This window comes from Paramormyrops kingsleyae, chromosome 12, assembly GCF_048594095.1.
Source record: "Paramormyrops kingsleyae isolate MSU_618 chromosome 12, PKINGS_0.4, whole genome shotgun sequence".
NCBI classification, from domain to species: Eukaryota; Metazoa; Chordata; class Actinopteri; order Osteoglossiformes; family Mormyridae; genus Paramormyrops; species Paramormyrops kingsleyae.
In genome coordinates this window covers 30,933,623-30,956,680 of record NC_132808.1, presented here as the reverse complement: position 1 = coordinate 30,956,680, position 23,058 = coordinate 30,933,623, and the positions used below count along the sequence as shown (strand labels likewise).

Sequence of the window (23,058 nt, the reverse complement as noted above, 5' to 3'; positions counted from 1 at the left end):
AATTGAGTACATATACAATCTACGACCACATTAATGTAACGCAAATCTGATTTGAACAGTTTGGAGCGCTGTGGGGCGGCTTGGCGGTGCAGTGGTCAGCACTGTCACCTCACACCTCTGGGACCTGGGTTCGAGTTTCCACCCTGGCTCCCTGGGTGTGCAGTTTACATGTTCTCCCTCTGCCATCATGGGGTTTCTTTCGGGTACTCTGGTTTTCCCCCCCCACTGTCCAAAAACATACATAGGTGTGAATGGTGTGTGTGCACCATGTGATGGGTTGGTGCCCCACCCTGGGTTGTTCCCTGGAAAACAGGATGAGCAGTCACAGAAAATGGAAAGATGGACCTGTGTGTCCAAGTAGCCTGTGTCCCCTTAAGGCAAAAAAACCAAAATCTAGTAACGTGAACATAGAGATCTTACACGTTTTATTTAAAGCAACACGTACAGGCACAGTGATCAGCAAAGGGACATTTATCCAGTGAGACGGTGGAACCGATGAACCACCTCTGGTTCTCAGCCGACGTATTTCCTTCGTGGTTCGCAGAGTTTGATTCCTCCTCCTTTCATGGCCACTCTGAACTTTTTTACCTGAGATAAACATACAGGGGGAAACGTATTTCAGGAATGCACACCGCTGCCAGAATCTTTATAATTTCAAAAATCTGGAGTCCGTAACTTATTCAGGTCAAGGATCACATTTTTTTGTGTGTTTTATCCTGCCTGTTAAGGAAATGTGTAATAAAAGTTTTTCTGACTTTCCCTGTAATTCATACAAGCTGAGGCTGCTTTTTGGAAATAAGTAGAGGAAGATGCTTTTATCCAAAGCTATGTGCACGTGAGGATCGGAGAGCAGGATTAGTTAGTCCTGGAAGCAACAGGGATCAGAGTCCTGCACGGGTTCGGGTACCCACAAGTGTTATATGTATTTTTTTTTAAACGTAAAATTGTAGTCTGCTTATTTTTAATACGTTTGCCATTTAGAACTGTGGTCCACCGGCACCCTATCAATTTCCGCCTACACCCATACCCACAAATTAAATTTTAGTGACACTTTTCTCCTGTTCCTTCTCAATTTCTGGCTTTACCTGTCGGGCACCCGTGGGTATCCAAACCCATGCAGCACTCTAATAGGGATTAAGGGCCTTAGTCAAGGGTTCAACAGTGACATCACCCAGCCGGCCATAAGGATCTGAACCTGCGACCTTCTGGGCGTGAAGCCACAGAGCCTCACCCCGCCACATTTCAGCCCGAGAACGGCACAGGACTCACAGATTCTGAGCGGAAAGTCCACGGGACGACCCTGAAGGTGAGCCTGAGGAGGCCGGCCTCGCGGCAGCGCTGGGCCAGAACCTCCCCCACCGCCTGGCTTGCCGACACTGAGTTTGTGGAGGCCAGCTCCCGTTTCAGGGCCCACTCCTTGCTGGAGCAAGACAGCACTGGGGAGGAGGAGTGAGGGGCGAAGATTTCTGCTGTGATGTAGTTCTGAGAGCGTATGAATACCAGCCTAGGAGTGAAAACATGCAAAATAATCACACTGATTAGCACTGGGTCGCACGCCGGGCCCCTTACAGTCTAGGAACTATAGAGCAGAGGGACTGACAGTCAGGGTGACAGCTGTTTCAGAACAATTAAACACATTGAGAGGGAAATATCTCAGTAGGTCACTGTGCTGCCTTGGATCTTGATAATTAAAAATGCCATTCTGACAAATTCCTCCCAAATAGATGTGAGCTGTTTTGTCAAGAAGAGATAAAAATGGACAACTTGATTATTTTGGAAGTCCACACATACAGAGTGTCTCTCAGAGCAGTAGAGTTTTTAAGTTCTAGTGTGGCTGTGAATATTCCAATTTTAACATGTCTAATCATTGTCAATTTTAGGAAATACAAGTGAAAATAGGCAAAAATGCTATTTCAATCACACTGCGGGACTTGGATAAAACAAGAACTTGCACATTTAAGGAGAAGCTCATAATATTATGGCATACACTTTATCCATTTCTATAACTTGATATGTGAAGAGTGTTTGTCCTACAGGGCCCTATTGTAGTGTTAAACTTGCATCCAAAGCCAAAGACCTTAAGAATTATAGGAGCTACTGACAAGTGTACAAGTGGCCTTAATGTAATGTTAAAGATTTCAGATTTCAGGTGCCTCTCTTCAAGCAGTTTAATCTAAAACAATAACATCTTTCTCGGCTTAGTGCTATTTACATCACCTCTAAACATCTGTGTTTTGAACACGTCCACCATAAAGCATTCACATACTTTCCGAATCAGCAGTGTTTTCTCTTTAAGTACAGCCAATTTCACAGAAAGCATCCCTCTCTAAAGTGGGAAGTAGCGTTGCTGTTACTATAAAACCACGAATTGTACCTGTGGTAGTACTGGTTTGATGGCCACACAGTCCCCCAGCCTCTGTCCTTTACTGCTAAAGCCATCTGTTCCAGATTTCGGGGATTCCTGTTGACAAACTCCTTGCTTATATCTTCGTTGTCATTTCGGTCCGATTGGGGCTGAAGCTGGGGGGCAGCCTGATTCATGCAGCGCGCTGGGGAATAAGGAATGGTGTCGACAACTGTTTGCAATACTCAGATTTCCACTAGACTGCAATACACGCATTCTTTTACAACTGGTTAACAAAACAAACCAAGCAGATAAGATTTCCTATCATGCTGATACCTGGTAAACTTACCCGATTTCGTAAAGGGTCCGTTAATTGTGTTGCTGAACGCTGGGCTCAGTGCTTGCCTTTGTATTTGACCCAGCAGCACACGGACGTTACGCCACAAATCTCCCAACACCGCCGCCATGGTTGAATATAATGTGATTATATAATTTATGATAAAATTCCCGATTTCCTAAAGCGATTAGGCAAAACGAGGCGCTGAAGTGACATTCTACAGAGTATAAATGCGCTTCGCTACAGTTCTAAGGGCAGCGCCATGTTTCAGGACGCACCCGCATCTATTTCCGCTTCCGGTTTTCTGGACCACGCAAGTACTCCAGAAGCATATAATCGCGTTTCTCACCCTAGTCTTAGCAACCAGCGATGGCATGTGGAGATGGAAAACATAATCCTTTATAACACGTGTGTGGGGGGCCTAGAATTTTATGGTTAATTAAACTGTATTTCATTAAGTGGTCACTGAAATTATTTATTCACTTAGGGAAGGCATCATATTTCATGTTATTCATTTTAGTTTAGAGTCGAGCTGCCCACTTTCGCCACCCACTGGTGTAACGATGTACAAATACCAGTATATATAATTTGACATCAACCAATTTCTTCTACTGTAAAGTGAACAATAAATGAACACAACACCAGTTATGTTAAAATTACTGAATGACTGGCCATTTAGCATAGCAGACCTTTTCCTGGCAGGCCAATGGGTATCTGAGCCGGCAACAATTATTGTGCCCCCCTCCCCCAATCAAAATTTACTTTGGGGGACCCCAATGCCCAGGGCCAATTTTTCAACCAAGTCCAACTCATCAAACAGTATTTAAGTTCTTTTCATTTGGGGCAAAGACTTCTGGGATCACAGCACATCACATCTAAGATGTACATGTACAATGTGTTCCCACCCATGACCCCCCCAGAAGTACTTCCATCATTAAACCGAAATGGAATTCATTCAGTCCGATTTCACCGCCCTGGCTACTCCAGGGCAGTGCATGTATCCTAGAATTAACATATTGTACTTGTTTTGATGTCTGTCTGTGGATCCAGTAAGGCTCACAAAAATTTATATTTTCCAAAGTCAGACATACTTCACACAAACACTCCATGCTGAAAAAACATCACACTGTGGTATTAGTATGTTTAATGTCAATTCCACTCAAATATGTAAACTGTACAATGCAAATACAGGTCTTCCAGAAGCAATGTCAACTCCCTGATAGGTCCAAGATGTACAGAGTTGTGTCTCCTCTTGGTTGCTTAATGGTTGTGTTAGTTTATTACTTTGTGATGTTTCAGTTGTTGACAATTCAGTAGATAATTGACAGGAAACTTTAAAACCCACAGAACTATGACCTAGATGTCTAGGACTGCATAGCTCTATCTTAGCAAATACTTCCGTAAAATAATTGAAAATAATTAAAATAATCAAAGTACTATATTCTTGTTATACCATTTGCACAGAGTACAAAAGTTCATTTTACAACGGGAAAAAAATGTTAAATTTGGTTGAAGGTGGCACATAATCCATAAATTAAAAAAAAACTACTGAATTTAAATTGATAATCATTAATTTGGTAAAGAAGCATTAATAATGGATGTAAAATCAAAAGGACTGAGCTTATAGCCTGTTCCACTGTAGAACTTGTTCTGAAATTCCACCCTGGGGAAAAAAAAGGAGTTTTGTCAATTTCAGGATCAGAAATGTCAAACACAGCTAAAAAGAATGCCTGAGTTTCATAAGGAAGGTACTGCTAAAACTAACCTGAAACAGACACTACTCCATTAAAAAAAGGCTTCTGACCTTTGGGTCACTAGCTATCCGATTGGTTTCTGATCTGCCAATCATAGTGCATCAGTTTGGCCCATGACACACCCATGCGCCAACTTAAACTTTTAACCATGCTAATGCTATTGTTATATAATCAAGTGTTCAGCCTCTCACCAGTGCAAACGAAGGGCGTGCAAAAAGGCTGAGAGCCCCTCCATGACCAACAGGATGGAGACCGTTAACACGGCGAAAAAAGCGAAAATCACAGCCATGGTCACAGAGCCCACGTAACTCTTTGAGGAAAAAGACATATGCATCACCATCGACCACAGCACCTCCGAGAGCTCTGGGGGGAAAAAACACAAAAAGGCCCAGAAGGTCCACATGACAATATGATGCACAAAGTAAAGAACACAAACAAATAATGACCCAACCAAAATGTACAATGGCAGGGTTCATACGGTCATGCATATCCTGGAAAAAAATCATGCAATTAAGAAATCACGTTTTCCAGACCTGGAAAAAAGTTAAGGAAAGTTAAAAGAAAATCAAGGTGGGAAATGTCATGGGATTTTTGGGAACTACGTGTATTTTAAAATCAACAGTCGCAATATGATCCAGTCTCAAGTAGTATCTGGATCTTTATCTGTGCAGGTCATGAGAATGGAATGCTGTGGAGAGGGAAAACGAGAGAAAATACGTCTCAATACAGCATTTTCCCCCTCAATATGTCTCAACACGGCACCTTCCTACGGAGCCCATTTAAGTGGCATCAAAATACGCATTTAAATTTTTTTATTTCTTTTTTTTAACCATGTTAACACAGTACAACACAGTACAAGTGTGGGGGAAAAAGGTCTTTCAGTGCTAAATACTAAAACTTTTCAATTCAAGGGTGAAGAGTTTAGTATGTAACGCATCATGTGTTATATTTTCAAGTTATTACCATAAGATGACATTTAGCCTTTTAATCAAAACGACAAACTCAATTTGTGAAAATTTCAACGAACAGGTTTGTTTTGTCTGATATGCAAAATAATGTCTAAATTGGAACAAGCAAAGTAAAAGGTAACAATCTATGTCAATTTACCATTAAGTTGAAGTTTATGCTAAAACAGATTATTTCTGAATTTCATTGTAATTGTTCTGACGTGACAAACGCGATATATGCACATAAATGTGTCACAAAACAATGCAATAATGTTATCTTGAAGGGTGCCCAACATGTTACAGACTGTAAAGTTGAAATATTAGATGCTGTAACAAAAAACAGGTGTGTGTGTGTGTGTGTGTGTGTGTGTGTGTGTTGTGTCAACGTCATACATTTTGTGTGATTGTCTGGATAAGAAAATATTTTTATATATAATAAAGATTAACTTAAGAGTAGAATGTGTAAAGACCATATGAAGTCCAAATATAAGACGGTACAGGAGAAAGACATGAGCGTGCAATCGTCTGATGTTCCAACATGCCAATGAGCCCCTTCGCAAATAAACACTTTGCCTGTGGAAAACATTGCCCTGCTATGAATACAAGCTAGCAGAGAAATTTAGATAAAGAATGTGTAAAGTTCAACTTCAAGTATCAGACAGTATAAAAATAAAGACATTGGTGCCATTTAAGTGTTTACAGATAGTGTTTACTTTTATATTTTAAATGTGTTCCTAACAAAAAGTCATTTCTAGCTTATAATTCCACGCAGGTGCTAACAGCTGCCTCATACCCAAACACCTTCCTTCCTACATTTTTACATGCGACATGCACTGTGTCATTGTTTATCAATATTATTATTTTTTAAATAAAGTTCGATATATGAACTTTACACATTCTATAACATGTTGGGTACATTTCAAGTGAACTATTTTGCTCTTACTTTTGACACTTGTATCACGCTTGTGTCACGTTAAGGTAATTATGACAGCACATATAATTTGTCTTATAGCACTAACTTGTACAATTCACTAATTATTGTTACTTACATTTGCTATAATAAAAAATTAATTCGCGACTATCTGATAGCTAGAACAGATAGTCTAGTGTGGTTAATAATTGCTCGGCTCACCATTATCAGACCAGATTTGTAAATTGAACTATGAAACTTTCTTAATAGTGTGTCTGAACCAAAAAAAGCAACATTCATGTCTGTAAAATTATATGCAATGGAAGGTACATCCATATCTAAAGGATGAATGAAAGGTCAAGGCAGCTGGTTCCTCTACACAAAATATGTGTGCAATGGTGTCATGCGATGATCGCAGAACTTGGGACACTTTTCCGGAATGGGTTGAACAAAAAAAAAAAACTTTCTTTGAATCCAATCTAGGAAATTTAGCTTGAAGTCCCGGAGAAGTCAGAAAAATGTCACGGAAATTTGTTGCTCAAAAGTGTATGAACCCTGAACAGTGTAGGTCCACAAAGAAGAACTTGCAGGCAAGTGGAGAGAGGCTGGTGGGCTGTTGCCTTGGATACTCACGCGCATGTGCGAGGCTGAGGGCCCACAGCCTCAGATAAGAGGCAGTATTAGAGATGCACCCAAGACAGTACTCAATGGTATGGATGGCCTGGTGCATGAACACATTTGGCATGTCGAACTCCTGGAGCATGAGGAAGGAAAAAAAAAAAAAACAGAAGACAGATCTATGCTATTTCCATTCATGTTTTTCCTCAACATTGTATTCTCAGCATCTAAACATGACAGGTTCAATTGGTCAATACCTACTCAAATTAATCCAAATTACTGTAAACAAATAAATGCAACTGTTGACAACTCATTCTTCCTTGCAGAAAGTAGGGAGATTTGGGAGCAGAATTTTTCGTTTGGTTTCCTCAGTCTATCACCAGTCAGATCACTTATATTGATCCTCTCACCTCTTCCTCATCCTGTTCTCCTGCTTCCAGGTCCCCTTGTATGCTATTGACGGAATTACTGTCTACTATTAATGGCCTCTGGTCTTCCTAAGACAGACAATCATGCCAAAAGACACAGATATTTGAAATGGTCAAGTCAGGTGTTTCAGACGTGTTAAATTGCTAGGAATGTATTTGCTCAATAAAAGCACTTACTGTTCTGTGTTGCTTTTTTTTGTGCGTGCAGTAAAGATGGATTGGTTTTCCCAATAATAAAACTGGAACTGAAATCAGCGCCAAGATCACAAGAACCTTCTGGACTATCGGCTAGAGAAGGAAATAAAAAATTACTTTTTTCCCCAGAGAAAATGACAAAAGAGTTGGACATGCATGTACAGTAATCTGCTGATTTGCATCTTAGAGTAACGCTCAATTGTACCTGCATCCCATAATAGCCTTAAAAAAAAATTGAGACTTGTCTGATGTAGACATAGTAGATGTTAGCAGACATATTTTACCACGTATGTGACACGCAGCAAGAACCAAAATAAACCCACTGCGCAGCCACTATACACGTGTGTGACATTTATCTTATGTTGTACAGTATATTTGATCTCTCCCCTATAATAATTGATTAATGTCCAGACTGACTTAAGTCCTCTCTTCCGGGACGAAATCTGGACACAACTAAATACTGTATTTTCCTTCTTTCTTATAAGCGCACCCAATCAGCCTCAGGTCAATATGCTCCAATGGTAGCGGGAAAAACCAACACCTTTTGAGAATACGTATGCTCTCACCTGTCCCTGGTATAGGTCAGGATTATCCTTGCTGCCAGAAAAAAGGAACATGTCTATGAAGTGGATAAGGATGCTTGGGGCTCGATTGGAGTTCATTGGCCCGTAGATGATCCACTTATATACCACCATGAAGACGAGGTACCCGAACAAGCAGAGCATGAAGGTGAGCTCCGGGATGAGAACCAAGAACATGCTGCTTATCTTCCCAAAGTGCCTGTAGGACAGACAGACAGACAGAGACAGAGACAGACAGACAGAGACAGACAGACAGACAGACCCATTAGCTTTCAGGCAGAAATAAATGCAGGAACTAAAAATCTGATATGGAAACTAGACTGACTAACTTGTAGTTGAAGAAGGACAGGCAAACTCCGAAGGTCATGTGGATGACTCCGATGATCACTGACATCTTCATCTTGTAGGAGTTGAGGAACGTCAGGTGATTATTGGCCATCCCCCAGATCTAGAAGACCATGTTTCATATTTTCATTCATATTTCATGTTTTTTAAAAAGAAAAATGAAAAAAGGATATTTGCATACCGGGTCAATGCCAAAGGGATAAGGACCCTTGAAGACTCCAGTGACGTTAGGGTCCAGGGTGAGATACTTGTTCTGTTGCAGTGTTTTCTTACTATAAGAGAGAAGTATTCGGTTCACAAGCTAATCAATCCAGGTACCAGAACAGAGTTGTACTTTGATGATTGTGCCTCAGGGTTGTCAACATTTATCAGCTGGTTGGCGTGAGATTTCCAATTCGAGAGAAGTTTGCACACTCATTTACATGTATGCAAAAGTTTTATTAGCTTGTAAATAGCATGTCGGGCTTGCAAACTACTCCCAAAGCTTCTGATGGAGCTAATTTACTTACACAAAAATGTTCTGAGGGCAGAACGAAAAATGATTGGTTCAGAGAGCTAACCAATCAGATTGTAGAGGTGGGTCCAAGCAACTAGAAGAGACAGGACCAAGACATCTGACTGGTGGGTCTCACCTCTAGTTGCTTGGACCCACCACCTCTACAATCTGATTGGTTCTCTCTCTCAACCAATCGTTTTTCGTTCTGCCATCAGAACATTTTTGTGCAAGTAAAACCACCATGAGCAAGATCTCTTGCTTGAGCATAAGAGTCAGAAAGCATGAGCGTCACGACAGATGTGTGGAAGTTGACAACCCTGGTGTCTGGGATCTGTCTGATTAATGTATCTGCTACTCCACACACTCTCTTTAGAGAAAAGCTAAATAAATATGTTGCGAGTTAAAGTGATCATCAGGGATGACTGGTGGATGGACACTAGGTAGCAGCACCTCCAGTTATAGTGCTGCATCATGGGCTGGATGTGCCAGCCGGACGCGAAGGGGCTGAGGGCTCGACTGAAGCACTCGTTGTAGATGGCGCCGGTGTAGATGGAGAAGAGACCCATCAGAAGGATCATGTACCTCCCCCCAAACATCATCCTCCAGATCTGAACACGAGGACAGTAAGACAGGGAGAGAGGAAAGGCCACGGGGAGTAAACAAGGTCAGAAATGAAAAAGCATCTCCAAGATCTCCCTTCTGCAAGCTCCAAAGAACAGGAAAGACCTCATTGGTGTTGTTCCTCAGCTTCGGGTCCTTTTCTTCCAGAACCATCCAGAGTGCGGCGAGAGCCATCAGCAACCCGTGACCCACGTCCCCAAACATGACCGCGAAAAGGAAGGGGAAAGTAATGATGGTGTACACCGCTGGAAAAGGGGGGGGGGGGTGGGGGAGGTCACAAAATGAAACCATCATCCCGTTAACTTGCTCACTCATTCAGTCAAACGTCAACCGCTTAGCACGTGGTGCGACAATATAGCCACACCCAACAAAATACTGTCTGGCAGTTTTGTTTATATCGTTCATTATTTGGACATTGTGCACAAACGAAAAGTGCAGGCAGTGCTTATTTCTGTGTTTGTTTGGTACTGCACCATCGCTTAAAAATGGCAAGAAAGTGGAAAAGTTGTGGCGGTAGCACACCCTTCAGTACGTAACCCTGTCATAAGTCGATAAGTAGCTTTATTTATCCACCTTGATGCATACACTGACAATCGGGTAATGAGCTAGTAGAAGGACAGTGAACTGGAATCCTTCCAGCAACAAAACGCTAAATACCTGGGTTGACCTCCCTGTACATGGCCACCCCGTAAGCGTCGACGATGTTCTGGAACCCAGCGGTGAAGGAATTGGTGGTGAAGAGCGTCGGGGGGGAGGTGGAGGCCGGCAGCCGGTTGTAGAAGGAATCGACACCGCTACCGCTCTTCCTCTGGGTGGGAAGGGGGGCGGCAAGCCAGTGAGCCATGTGACTTTCAGTAAACGAGTGCTTAGAGAGCCGTTCTTTCACTTCCTCCGCCTTCCCACAATCCCCTTTGCGGCATGCTCTGTAGGTCTGAATGTTTTGTAAGAGTGGACAGATATTCTAACACCTCCTCCCTTACCATATCCCTCTATCCTTCCTCGTTCTCACCTCATCTTCCCCCACTCCTCGACCATCTTACCGCATACAACCCCCCCCCCCACGCTCCCCGCTTCCTCCTCTCACCGTGCCTTCCCTGAGGGCGCTCTGCAGGGCTGGCAGCTGGCTGACGGGGCACCAGGCCTCCGCGATCAGACACTTGTCAGTGACAGACGGGCTGCACAGGTTGAGTACCATCTGAACCGCTTTGCATTTCTGGACCTGGACCTTCCACTGTGGCAGGACCCCCACGGCACGTGCCAGCAGCTGCTGAAGGTACTGCTCTGTCTGGGAGAGCACCTGCGTGGAGTGTAGGTGGGAGATCCTGAGTGCCGGCAGGAGCGCCAGCCAGATTACAATGCCATTCTTTCTTGGCCCAATCAATGGCTTAAAAAAAACAAATAGTTTTTTGCAAAATCCAGGCAGCACTGGCATAGTTTCAGAAAAAAAGCCTGGATGATAAACTAAGCTAAGCCCAAACCAGGTATACAATCTGGATATAAAATCCAACGTACTTTGCTTATATTTGACAATTATCTCTTAAGCGACCCTGATCTCCCATCTCATACCACTTTAATGTCATGAATCCGGTCTCCCAGCCTACGGAGGGCATCTTCCCTCTCAGTCATACTTTCTGGGTACACAAAGGTTTGGGTGTGGAAGCTGCATTTTGGACAAAAGAAGGAAATTATGTGAAACACTAACACAAACACTAGATTACAACAGATGAAAAACACCAGGTGGTTCATATACACAGGACTTCTGCTATAATTCTCCATTCCCACCACAACAGTTCCACAATGGTTGTGGCATCATGATTTTTGCCTAGTTAGAACACACCAATCAATTGCAAGCTTACCAATCACAGATTTTCTTAACTTTCTGACCAATCTGATCTCCCCAATAAGAGATGAGGAAAACTGTCCACTGCACCATCTCCCCCTGTGATTAGAGAAAAAAAAATTAAATAACCAGCAATAATTGAAAATGAAAATAGCAACAATTGTAAAATCTCACCACTAAAATAAATCAAAGACAAATGCTTTCTTCTTACAGAATCAGGCATCTCCAGTTTCTCATTCATTTCCTGGAACTCCACGATGATGTAACCACGGCAAGCCCGCCACAGCAACCGCTCGAAGGCTGGGACTTTCCATGGATGGACAACACCAGCAACAAAACTGAAAAAACCAAGCAGGTCAAAGATGGGCCGCCAAAAGAGGCAGGAAAGAAACAAAGTCTACGTTTCCCACAATGCCCCAGGCAGCAATATACTTGTAATGCATTATGGGAATATTTTAAGAACTAAAATCAACACAATCCCTACATACACCATCAAATTAATAGAAATATTCATGGAAACTGAAGAATAACAAAGCATCATAGCCGACAGTTTGTGGAGTGACAAAATCATAGTCTGACTTACCTCAGTCGAATATCCTGTCTATTATCCGAAATGCCAGACGACTCTAGGCTGGATGGTGGAGCCTTAAAAACAAACACAGCAAGTTGCCCAATGTAGAAAAATAAAAAGTTCTTATTAAACATGCTTTTCACAGTAGCAGCCAGTCCAAGGTAACCCTAACAGACGCTAATTTGACCACATGGCACATCAGTTGAGGTGGTTTGGGCATCTATCTAGGATGCCTCCTGGACGGCTCCCTGGGGAGGTGTTTCGGGCCCCGGGGGAGACCCAGGACACTCTGGAGGGATTATATCTCTGGGCTGGCCTGGGAACGCCTTGGTATCCCTCGGCGGAGCTGGAGGAGCTGGCTGCTGAGAGGGGGGTCTGGGCATCCCTGCTTAGACTGTTGCCCCCGCAACCCGACAACAAATGAGCGGCAGAAAATGGATGGATGGATGGCACAACAAAGGTTCCACCAGAGACATATCTCAGCTCCAGTCTACATCAGCTAGGTCAGCATTTCTCAAACCAGTCCTCAGGACCCCCAGATAGTCCGTATTTTAGCTCCGCCCCAATCCCCTGGGAGTATATCCACGCATCCTCACTTTAACGTAAAGGTAAAACACGTTACTGCCACTAGGACTGCTTAGAATACATTTAATCGCTCAAATGCAGTGTACTGTGCCATTTACTGTATTTAAATTAATAAAACAAATTTATTTGGAATCACAAATAGGATGAAAAAGCTAATTTTTCACCAAGCGCTCACCAAGACTGACCCCTAAGTTTTGACATGTTCTTCCTCATCAAAACCAAAATCTTAGCTTCAGTTTCCGTAAACCACTCAGTCTAGGGAAACACCACTGGAATTTAAAGTGCAAGAACTTTCCACAGCATCACAAATGCTACAAATGATTAACATTGCTCCCTAACCTGACTAACAGGACATAATGACTTGGACGGCTATTTCCATGTTATTACTTCCCATTCTATAATTAATACTATGGTATTTCTGGGCTCTGGCAATGTGGGTATTGTTACTGGCCTTGTAAGACTCTACTGAAAGCCAGACACACCAAGTAAAGCTGAGTAGATGCTGACCTGCATGGCAGTAAGGGAGTGTGTCTGTGTCAGAACCCCCCGGTACTGGCAGAGTTGGGTCAGCTGGGCCTGGAGACTGTCTCGGTTCCGGGACACCTGACACGCAGCAGCACAAGGAGAAACACTGAACCACCATTCGACTCAGAGGGTGACCTCCAACCCTATTTCCGGAACTCTCAGCACTTTTTCCCAACCTCTCTTAACTCTCTAGACAGTCTCTCACTCTCCTCCTCTATGGTCAGCAGTTCTTTGGGTTGGGGCGCCGAGGGAACAGGACAGGGTGGTGACAGCCGTCCCTCCAGGTGAGGCGAGAGCGACCGGTGGATTTCCTGCTCCAGGAAAGCTGCAGGAAGCAGCATAATATGTAGCCAAGAGAGGAAAATGATAAAATACAGCAAAAGCTACATTTATAGCTACAGCGAGATGCATTGCCGATTTTACAAATGTAGATGGAGAATCCCAGGAACTCACAAAATGTTTTCTCCAGCTCCTCGCATCGTCTCACCTCACCGACAAACTTCCTCTGAAAAGCGTTGACGTTTGGGTTCAGCTGTGACCAAAAATGGAGACACCACAGAAGAATTAACGTCAAATCAAAACAGGGCTGCGAACCTGGTGCGATGAACACATTTATTCTGGGCGAGTAAATCTCTGAACTTACGTCTCTGAATTCGACCAGCCCCAACTCTCCCAGCTCACTGACGCAGTCGTACGCCGACCCTGACTGAAGGAAAAGCTGCACTAGACAAACTTCCTCGCTCCGAAACAGGGCTCCCATTGCAGCCTGAAGGAGAGGGAAACAAACTGAGGTAAGTTCATGGGTAAGGGGGAATTAAAAGAAACTAGCATGTGATTCTCTCTCATTCTTCCCCAAAGCTATTTTTATACAGGGGAAAATTTGAGAACAGCAAACAGCGATCAGATCAAAGGCAGGAGTCACTCCCAGGTGACTCAATGAGTCAGCTGACAGATTACGGTGCCAAACAGCCAGCTACACTCCTACAGCTTCACATCCTATAGACCTGTACAAACCTGGCCAAGAGTTTTCAATGCGTTGTAGAAAACGGAATAGGAAAAATAATCTGAAATTAAACGAATGCGTTAAGTAAAAATGTTTTTCGTTATCCCTATTGATAGTAAAGCGTTGACAGGATCCAAAATCATGTCACTTACAGAAAACGTCAAGATATACGCGATCCGGACGCCAGCCCCTAACGTGACTGAATTTACAGAAACCTACGCGTCCTGTCAGTTCAAGGATTTACCACACTCCGATTTTCGTGAATTGCAACAAGTTACGCATTTGGAACATTACAAATGTATCATTACAATCTGCAGTCCCCGTCTTTACTAAGTACTATCACAGCTCTACCATTAGCATTGCCTAATTGTAAACATGTGCCAATAAGTCAGCGGTTTCGTGCTTCTGGCAAACAGAGATAAGCAAAAACAGCTACCCGTCTGTCCTATACAAAGAAAAGTCACTGATTTAATTTACGTCGTTATCTGCGTATTGTTAATTATACGTGTGGATGGACGGCGACGTTGCAGTTATCGTTCACCTTTTATAATAAAGGCTTGTTTTCTGGTGACTTGCAAAAAAAAAGGACTACCCACTACCACAACAACTGGAACGAAAACATAAAGACCATTTATTACCTATTACAAGAAGCGACCTGGAAAGGATTCCGAAACAAGCCAACGAGCTTTCAAAATGCATCAGACTACATAACGTGAATTTGTGACGATTTAATAACTGAAAATATAATACAATGGTCTTGCAGTTATACTTATCCGAGATTAAAATGTATCGCAGGATTTTTAACTGAACACAAACCGAAACTTACGACCACGTCGCAGTTTATCAGACAAACACGTTTCCAAACAGTGTGGTGACTTAGCTCATGTCACTACAGCAGTTTTGCGAGGTTCGGCTTACCCTCCTTATTGTCGATTCTTTAAAAAATGCAGGGTGCCCTTCTGGGCAACAAACAGCCTGGACTGATGCACAACGGCTTGGAACAGCCGAAAGCAGAACCGACGCCGATAAGGAACCGCGAGCATCGCACTTCCCGTTTCACCACGCAGTCATGTGACACCGGTGGGTCACGTGACCTCGGCGGCCGGTCCGGGGTACGAAGAGACCTCCCCCCCCATCCCATACCAGGTACTCACCACGGCCTTTCTATCGATGCATTTTAATTGCACATTAGCGCCCAATTACGGTTTCTGAATTATCCCCAACACCCCATATTAGCACTCAAAGGCATACAGGTAAGATTCATGTCTTTATTCAGAACCAAGATTTAAAATGCCATTGGTTTAGAGATGTTGCCACGATTTTAAACAAAATAGATTCCATCAGACAAGTGATACAGCATACGCTATCATTTCAGAAAGAGAAAGACAGAACAGAAGGTATATCAAGCCAAATATGGTACACGGGAACACCATGCCTATAACTAAAGGGTTTTGGGTCACGCAATTACCTTGGCATTAAAAACAGAAAAATAAAGGGGGAGACCAGCAAATGCAGATAAAACAGAAGTAAACAAAATAGTGGATCCCCCTTGCTGGCATCAACACAGTCAGAGAGGAAAAATAATCTAAGATCCATGTTGTGCCAAATTAGAGAACTGCAAACGTGATACGACCCACTTGTATGAAATTCCAAAGCACTACGGCAACGTTTCCCAGTCCGCTCCTTGGGGACCAGCAGATAGTCCAGTCCACGTGTTTGCTCCCTCCCAGCTCCCGGTAAAAATGTGGACCGTCTGTCTGTCCCCAAGGACCGGATTGGGAAGCACTGCACTACGAGCTAATCTGAAAGAGGGCTCAGCTTGCAGCAGAACGATATCTGCCAGCACACCTCATATGCACTATCACTCTACTGTGGAACCCCCCACCCCACCCCACCCCCCCCAATTTAAAATGCCACTCCTGCCCTCTCCATCCAATCTTCAGTTTTACAGGCTGTAGAACTTCAGGCTCCTGTCCATCCCAGCAGAAGAAAGGAACTGGGCATACTCCCCAAAGGCCACGCCCGTCACCAGGCCTGAATGCTCTGGAATTGAAAATGAAGTGCACACACAAAGGTCAAAGGTCAGAACCACGGCAGAAGCAGTACGCTGGTTTTGGGCAGCACTGAACTTTAATGTTACAAGGACCGCAACATTTCATGGCCAACTCACCGGTGAAGTTGAGGACCTCGGACCACTGTTTGCAGACGTACACTCGTATGTCAGAGCCTCCCACAGCCAGATACGTGCCACTCTGGTCGAAGACCAGCGACTTCACCTGAGCAGGATTTATGTAATTCATGTAAATTTTCCACTGCAGTTCAACTTCAAAATTAGAGGTTTGTAACAAAGACTACAGTCTGTTTAACCCTCTGGGGTCTAGGGATAGGGGACACGCTTTCACTGACTGGGGCATGGTCACACATTTCATTCAATATCAAACAATTCATGGCAAATAAATTATTTCTTATATATTTCTTTTGGCATTAAACTCATTTTAGTGTATTTTGTAAATATGTCAGATTTTTGTGAAGTTTGTAATTTGACATTCAAAGTATAGACATTGCAAAATGCAGTTTGGAACACTTGCAGAAACATTATAAAAGTACATAGTAAGCAATGCTGGCAGTTTGTTTTGATCCCAGATATCTGATCACCAAAGTCTTGGCTACATGAAGATGACTAAATGGTGTAGATGCAACATTAATTTGGATAAATAAATAAGAAAAACCTAACTCATGTCACTATTTCTGGCTCCTTTCATTGAATATGTAGCAACTTTCATGTGTATGAATGAGCCATTGTCACCTGGCCACGTCCCCAACCCCCTTTTATGGTGTTGATGGGGATGTATCTGGATCGCGTTTTACCGTTGCGCTGTTCACCAAATTACCATGCGAATGCGATCTGAATACGCGCTAATGCGGCTATTTAGAATGTGAATAGCGATCTTCGGGTGAGAGCGGTACTACACGCCCCCGATGCAGGTAAAACAAAGTAAGGTGACATGGTTTACTTTTTTGCCGATTTAACCTAATTTTAAAAACTTTAATACTTCCAACAATGGATGATTTGAAGAGACGACAGAATTAGTCAGCTTTTTTTTCATGTTTCTACAATAAGATTTCAGCGAGTTATGAACTGAAATACACGAGAAAGAGGGTTAACTTCAAATCAGCATTAGATTTGACTTAAATCTGATTGTAACCAGAATTAAGTATTTCGATTCTTTTGTTGTTTTCAAAGACCTCATCTATACAGCCTGCCTTTGGATGACGGACTGCATGACTAGACATCCTTCAGTGTCGGAACCTTGCTAAAGTACCTTAACCTTTCAATAAAAGTTTTACTTCTACTCAAAACATAATAAGTGGGTTTTCAGATGTCTGGATAAAGCACCGTTAATTCACCTCATAATTGCTGTCAAGGGTAATGGTCTTGAAGTTCTTCAGTTTCCTCAAGTCCCACAGTTTGAGAGAGCTGTCCTGAGCACCTGTGAAATGCAATAGTGTGTTCAGCGCGACGTGCAAACCACGTGCCAGGCACAAGCTGACACACGCGAAGGTTAGTCACTCACCCGTGGCCAGGTAGTAACCGTTTTCGGAGAAGGCCACGGCCGTGACCGGCCCAGAGTGTCCGGGGAAGTTGGCCACGTTGGTGCGTTCCTTGAGATCCCAGATCTTGATCTGGGAGTCCGCGGTGCCGGTTCCGAAGATGAGCCCATCGGGGTGGAACTGGGCACAGGTCAGAGCTGGGAAGGGGACGGGATGCCACACAGGGTTAGGGGGAGCAATTTAATACGCCCACATTCTTTCCTGCAATTCTGAAGCGGGGGGGGGGTGCTTACCACAGCCTGCAGTCTCATCGGTAACCTTGGTGAGGACCCGACCCGTCTGGATATCGGAGAAGGCCCAATACTGAAACAGAATAGCAGGAAATAAATCAGAAAGGTCAACTGAGGTGTGGCAGAGGTGCACCAGGAATCCCAGCCCAAAGAGAGGGACGTGCAGACCAGGGCTGTGGAGTCGGAGTCGGAGACAATTTTGGGTACCTGGAGTCGGAGTCGGCAAAAAGTTAACCGACTCCGACTCCTACTAAATTTAAATGGGAATTAAAAAAGTAAGTTGAAATGTCCCAATTCACAAACAGTCATAATGAACTACTTCTCTGCTGTAAGAATAAAGCCCAATGCATGCAGTGCATAATGTTACCACAAAACGAACATGTCAAGTAACCATGAAGCATGCTTTTCATTGACTGTATGCGTCACTATATGGGATGTAATGCACAGGTAAGGTGCGGCACCGCTTTCCATTGTGTCGTGTTCCACTGTTACAGGGAACTGTGAACCTAGCCTAAAGCCCCCCATACATTTACAGATGCACTGCCGATTTTTCGGCCGTTCAACGAGTCATCACGCGTCAAACGCCTGAAAAATCATCTGGTGTGTTCTCAGCTCCGTCGGCTCCCCTTCGCTATGCGCTACCCTTGAAACCTTGTTTTCATTGTGTTTGTCTTTAATCTGGCATTATAGTAGAGTGTTGGCTTCCTAGCCAGTAGTTCTGTGGTGAAATGACATGTATGTTGCCTTCCTTTCCTTCAATGGATGTAGAAAATACATTAGCATAGTATATACATACAGAGGAGTCGGAGTCGGAAGATTTAGAAACTGAGGAGTCGGAGCATTTATCTACCGACTCCACAGCCCTGGTGCAGACAGAGGTCCGAAGACACGGGCGCTGGTAGGCGTCTCGTGCTGGAGATCATACCTGGTCCTCAGATGAGCTGAGCAGGTAATCTCCAGTGGCATGCAGAGAGAGTCCAGTCACTCCTGCCTCATGAGCTTTAATAACCTGCACGCAGTTGCCGCTGGATACGGACCACACGCGGATAGTGCTGTCCGGGGAAGCGGAAAACACCACCGACTATGGGAGAGAGGGAGGCACTACGGGTTAGCTAGGAACACACAGCCTGCGGACTGACGGCGGGCTGGTCTGTCATCTCTACCTGAGAGGGGTGATAGATGACAGAGGTGACCTTCTTCGTGTGGCCCTTCAGAGTAGCCACGATCTGCTCCTCTCGCTTATCGAACACCACCACATTCTTATCCGCACCGCCTGCACAGAGAGAGAGAATGTGTTTAAAGGAAGGGACACTGCAGGGGACACCCACACACAACGAGGCACAGTGTTGCCTTAGCAACAGGAGGCAGTGATAAAGGGCCATACCAGTGAGCACCTTGTTGGTATCTGTGGAGCACAAGTCCAGAGCAAGGATTCCAGGTACACTGGCACTGTGCAGACCCTTAAAACATAAAACCAAAGTCATGTGACATGAGTGATACACATATACAGCATGAGGGCGGATGTGTAGACAGGGGGCGCCACGGAGCCAATACTCACAGCATGGGATGCCACCTGACGGTATTTGGAGAGATCCTCCACCCGGACCAGCTCTTCGGGGACCGTTTTTCCTCTCTGACAAAAATATTAGTGAGTGAAACTAGCAGCTGTGGGGAGGTGAGCGAAAGAGGAACACGACCTTTCAAACCCCAAATATAACCCCCCAAATTGTTAAATATTCAGTCCGCAAACTAATAAAGCAATAACTTACCTTCTTCCTTTCAGTTGTAAGCACAGTAGCTTTGTCTTGCAGCTACAAAATAGAGGGAGGGTTAAACTGTAAATCATGCAATGTGTTCACCACACTATCATAAAGGGACTGTGCTCTCCTAAATGCAAACTCCTTTAAGATTTAACAACAAAAAAAGGCTCATTAAGATGCAAAAATGTTATATTCAATCAGACCTAAAATCATTTGCTGATATATCTGATCATCACACATATATAAAACTGACCCCTGACACCCAATAAATGAGCACCATCTTAGAACCAAGTTATCCAGTATCAGGGAATTGCGGATGCACGCATCTGACGGGAGGCTGATTCACTGAAATGTCTTATTAATGCATTCGGATTAACATGCTTCGAAGGGAGGTGCAATAATCAGCCTCCCCTTGGCAATCTGTGTTAAGGGCTCAGCGGGATCGAAAACCAGCACACAGCACCCCTGGTGTAACTGGGGACTGAGCGGTGAGGACTTACCGGCACCCCCCCATGTGTATTTTTGCATAAACACGCACACACACCCCAAATATCACGCTGCGGCTTATAAAAACGTGGTGGTGGCACGAAACACACCGAACCCGAGATGGGTATTTAACTAAATTTATCTGCAAATTTTTAGAAATGCCAGTGTCTCAGTTTGGCTGTATATCTCTCAGGACTGAGATCTACACTGCAGCCTTAGAAAAGGTGCAGCGTAGGGCCACAAGAATGATTCCTGGTCTTAGAGGAATGTCATACGAGGAAAGGTTAGTTGAGCTAAATCTGTTCAGCCTCAAGCAAAGGAGACTGAGGGGGGACATGATCCAGGTCTATAAGATTCTAACAGGTTTGGATGCTGTTCAACCGAATAGTTACTTCAGCATTAGTTCAAATACAAGAACTCGTGGCCATAGGTGGAAATTAGCGGGAGAACATTTCAAACTGGATTTAAGGAAGCACTTCTTTACACAGCGTGTAGTCAGAGTATGGAATAGTCTTCCTGATAACGTCGTGCAAGCTGAATCCTTGGGTTCCTTTAAATCAGAGCTAGATAAGATTTTAACAACTCTGAGCTATTAGTTAAGTTCTCCCCAAACGAGCTCGATGGGCCGAATGGCCTCCTCTCGTTTGTATAGTTCTTATGTTCTTATGAGCTACAGGTTCTTACCTTCTGTACGATTTCTGGGGTCATTCCGACCTGTTCAGTAACTTCCATTGGCTCTCCACCTGCACCCTAAGTTTGAGAGAAGATGCAAGATATAATTTCTGACTGGGGGGGGGGAGGGGGGGAATGTTCTTAGTCAGCAGTAAAGGCCATGGTTTTAAAAAAAAGCTGGATTGGGCAGCTCAGTTGAGACTCACCACAGCTGCCAATTGGGAGGCCGGAACAGCCTGGGGAACGACCAACCCGGCTTGAGGCTTCAGCGTCGCCAAGGCTGCGGAAGGTCACATGTCACTACAGATCAAATAAAAGGGCACGACCGGGCCGGTTCCAGGACAGAGGAAGGGGGTAGGCGGGGATGCCCTGGACTGGCCCCTGTGCTCACCTTCACGGGCAGCAGTGACCTCCTTGGTGAGACGAGCGATCACCCTGCAGGCGGCATCGTGCTGGTAGAGGGCGTGAGAGAGTTCCTGCCGGGTCGTCTGCAGCTGCTGCCGGAGAGTGAAGCTGTGCAGCATCACGGCGTCCTGAAAGAAAAGCCGGACGGGGCAGCCGTCGAGATCACAAACAGCTTCCATATGGATCAATGCTCGAAAGTCCTGGCGGGGCTTCCCCAACCCATTCAGCACAAAAAAAAAAAACTTAACTACAGCCTCTCCCCTGGTTACGATGGGCTTACAAAAGGCAAAAATGCTTAAACATCACAGTCTAGCCTATACCCTGCCTTAAACATGCTTAGTACACTTACATTAGCCTATAGTTGGGCAAAATCATTAACACAAAGCCTATTTTATTATAAAGTATGGAATCTCATGTAATATATTGAATAATATACTGAAAGCTAAAATCATTTACCTGTCGCAAAGTCAAAATATCGTAACACGGACCATCGTAACCCAGGGAGAGTCTGCGTATAAAAGGCACTATACACTATATACTACCTTCCTGTCATTCAGGAAATGATATTGATCTGACCTACAGAGTGGCAGGCTACTCAGTTATCAATGTAAAAAAAAAATCCAACTTTCATTCAGTGAGTGAAATTTAAACACATGTCAAACTAAAAACATAAAAAAATGCCACATGGGGAAATGTACAGTTACAGTTTTGAGTCTTAGTACATTTACAGATACACTGTATTATAAGGTCCTCTACATTGTCATGTAGATACGGCTGAGTTTATGGAGAAAACGGCTTGAGCCACTGACCCATTCGTCCTGCAGCGCCTTGAGGATAGCGGGAATGCTGGTAGCAGATGGAGCCTTGGGTCGGATGGGATGAGATACTGAGAAGGGAACAGGGTTCGGCGCGTTATGCATACGACACAATGCACCATCTGAGCGCCCTGGTTATAGACACACATCTGTGTAACACGCCTGATAAAACTCCAGCTGCCGGATAGCTCTGCGATCTCACCCTTGATGTCGATGAGCTGCTCTTCAGAAAGCGGCTGGCCCGTTATGGGGTCGGCCCCGTTTTCGGCGATGTACTTCTCGATGAGCCGCCGCTCGAACACCTGGTTCGACACGGGGGACACGCAGGGGTGCTCCGGCACCTCATTGGAGACTGTGGGGGAGGCAGGCGTTGAAACGTGGGCCTTGACCCAGCACTACAGTAAAGCTGTTTTTTAATGCTATTTCGAAAACTAAAACATGGCCAGGAAAGTAATACGTAGTTTAAAACACACTAGAGAATAAAACCAAACGCCACGATCCAGCACAGAAAGCAAAACTGCACGTTCAACTTACTTGCACAAACCAGAGACATCCTGCGCGAAAAGCCGCCGCTCGTCCACCAGCGAGCGAAAAACACAAGTTATGAACGGGCTTGAAAAAGACCTGGCCGGCTGAAACACTCCGCTCCACACCCTGTCTGTCCTACTCAGGGTACAGCGTGATTTACTAAGTTTTTGCAGGGTTTATTCAGATTTGGTTTTATTCCTTTCAACTGCGTGCATGCAAACGCGGCCACACGGTCTGTCTCGAGCTTGTTGCCGCCGCTGAGTGTCTGTTGCATGCCGGGATAGCAACGGTCCTCCAAACGCACCCCCTTCCTTTCAATTCGGGTTTTATAAAACCGGGAACGTTTGTTTCGTGCTTCTGATGGTCAATAGGAGCAACTTGGTGTGTTTGTGTATATTCAGCGGCAATCACTTGAAAGAAAAGGATTTCGATCCTCCACACTTTTATTTC

The 23,058-nt window shown here is 44.3% G+C and overlaps 3 protein-coding genes and 1 long non-coding RNA gene across 4 annotated transcripts; 1 reads left to right on the top strand and 3 right to left on the bottom strand.

Annotated features, from left to right (window-relative positions):
- Nucleotides 1-408: 408 nt before the first annotated feature.
- On the bottom strand, nt 409-2,991 carry mrpl18 (mitochondrial ribosomal protein L18). The gene is made up of 4 exons (XM_023797418.2): nt 2,694-2,991; nt 2,375-2,549; nt 1,270-1,504; nt 409-588 (listed from the first exon to the last, which is right to left on the bottom strand). The coding sequence occupies exons 1-4, from the start codon at nt 2,809-2,811 to the stop codon at nt 514-516; spliced, it is 603 nt and encodes a 200-aa protein (XP_023653186.1). The 5' UTR covers nt 2,812-2,991; the 3' UTR covers nt 409-513.
- An 819-nt stretch (nt 2,992-3,810) lies between these two features.
- tcirg1b (T cell immune regulator 1, ATPase H+ transporting V0 subunit a3b) lies at nt 3,811-13,857 on the bottom strand. The gene is made up of 20 exons (XM_023797409.2): nt 13,741-13,857; nt 13,551-13,629; nt 13,274-13,422; nt 13,080-13,175; nt 12,000-12,061; nt 11,628-11,754; nt 11,433-11,515; nt 11,143-11,236; nt 10,661-10,873; nt 10,234-10,384; nt 9,682-9,821; nt 9,406-9,563; nt 8,641-8,731; nt 8,444-8,562; nt 8,100-8,313; nt 7,516-7,626; nt 7,321-7,407; nt 6,926-7,046; nt 4,627-4,798; nt 3,811-4,344 (listed from the first exon to the last, which is right to left on the bottom strand). The coding sequence occupies exons 1-20, from the start codon at nt 13,855-13,857 to the stop codon at nt 4,251-4,253; spliced, it is 2,478 nt and encodes an 825-aa protein (XP_023653177.1). The 3' UTR covers nt 3,811-4,250.
- LOC140577690 (uncharacterized) lies at nt 13,786-15,664 on the top strand. Its single transcript, XR_011981859.1, has 2 exons — nt 13,786-13,888; nt 15,051-15,664. It is a non-coding gene; the product is annotated as an uncharacterized lncRNA (long non-coding RNA).
- On the bottom strand, nt 15,355-22,871 carry prpf19 (pre-mRNA processing factor 19). Its single transcript, XM_023797415.2, has 16 exons — nt 22,615-22,871; nt 22,283-22,432; nt 22,075-22,151; nt 21,252-21,393; nt 21,067-21,140; nt 20,873-20,938; nt 19,712-19,753; nt 19,501-19,575; nt 19,327-19,402; nt 19,106-19,215; nt 18,868-19,023; nt 17,946-18,015; nt 17,676-17,849; nt 17,509-17,591; nt 16,271-16,376; nt 15,355-16,143 (listed from the first exon to the last, which is right to left on the bottom strand). The coding sequence occupies exons 1-16, from the start codon at nt 22,631-22,633 to the stop codon at nt 16,046-16,048; spliced, it is 1,518 nt and encodes a 505-aa protein (XP_023653183.1). The 5' UTR covers nt 22,634-22,871; the 3' UTR covers nt 15,355-16,045.
- Between the last annotated feature and the right edge of the window lie 187 nt (nt 22,872-23,058).

Bases quoted from the DNA above. Each gene is read 5' to 3' on its own strand.
- tcirg1b (XM_023797409.2), bottom strand. From the start codon at position 13,857: ATGGGAGCCCTGTTTCGGAGCGAGGAAGTTTGTCTAGTGCAGCTTTTC. The intron at 11,755-11,999 runs GTAAGTCAGACT...TGGTTTTTTCAG, and splicing joins AGACAGGATATTCGACTGAG to TTTTGTTGCTGGTGTTGTCC. The intron at 10,385-10,660 runs GTGAGAGGAGGA...CTTCCCACCCAG, and splicing joins GCGCCCTCAGGGAAGGCACG to AGGAAGAGCGGTAGCGGTGT.
- mrpl18 (XM_023797418.2), bottom strand. From the start codon at position 2,811: ATGGCGGCGGTGTTGGGAGATTTGTGGCGTAACGTCCGTGTGCTGCTG. The intron at 2,550-2,693 runs GTAAGTTTACCA...CTTATTCCCCAG, and splicing joins CGGACCCTTTACGAAATCGG to CGCGCTGCATGAATCAGGCT. The intron at 1,505-2,374 runs GTACAATTCGTG...TTTCACTCCTAG, and splicing joins TCAAACCAGTACTACCACAG to GCTGGTATTCATACGCTCTC.
- prpf19 (XM_023797415.2), bottom strand. The intron at 21,141-21,251 runs GTGAGCACAGGG...GACCTTCCGCAG, and splicing joins GGTCACTGCTGCCCGTGAAG to CCTTGGCGACGCTGAAGCCT. The intron at 17,850-17,945 runs GTAAGCACCCCC...TCCCCTTCCCAG, and splicing joins CGATGAGACTGCAGGCTGTG to CTCTGACCTGTGCCCAGTTC.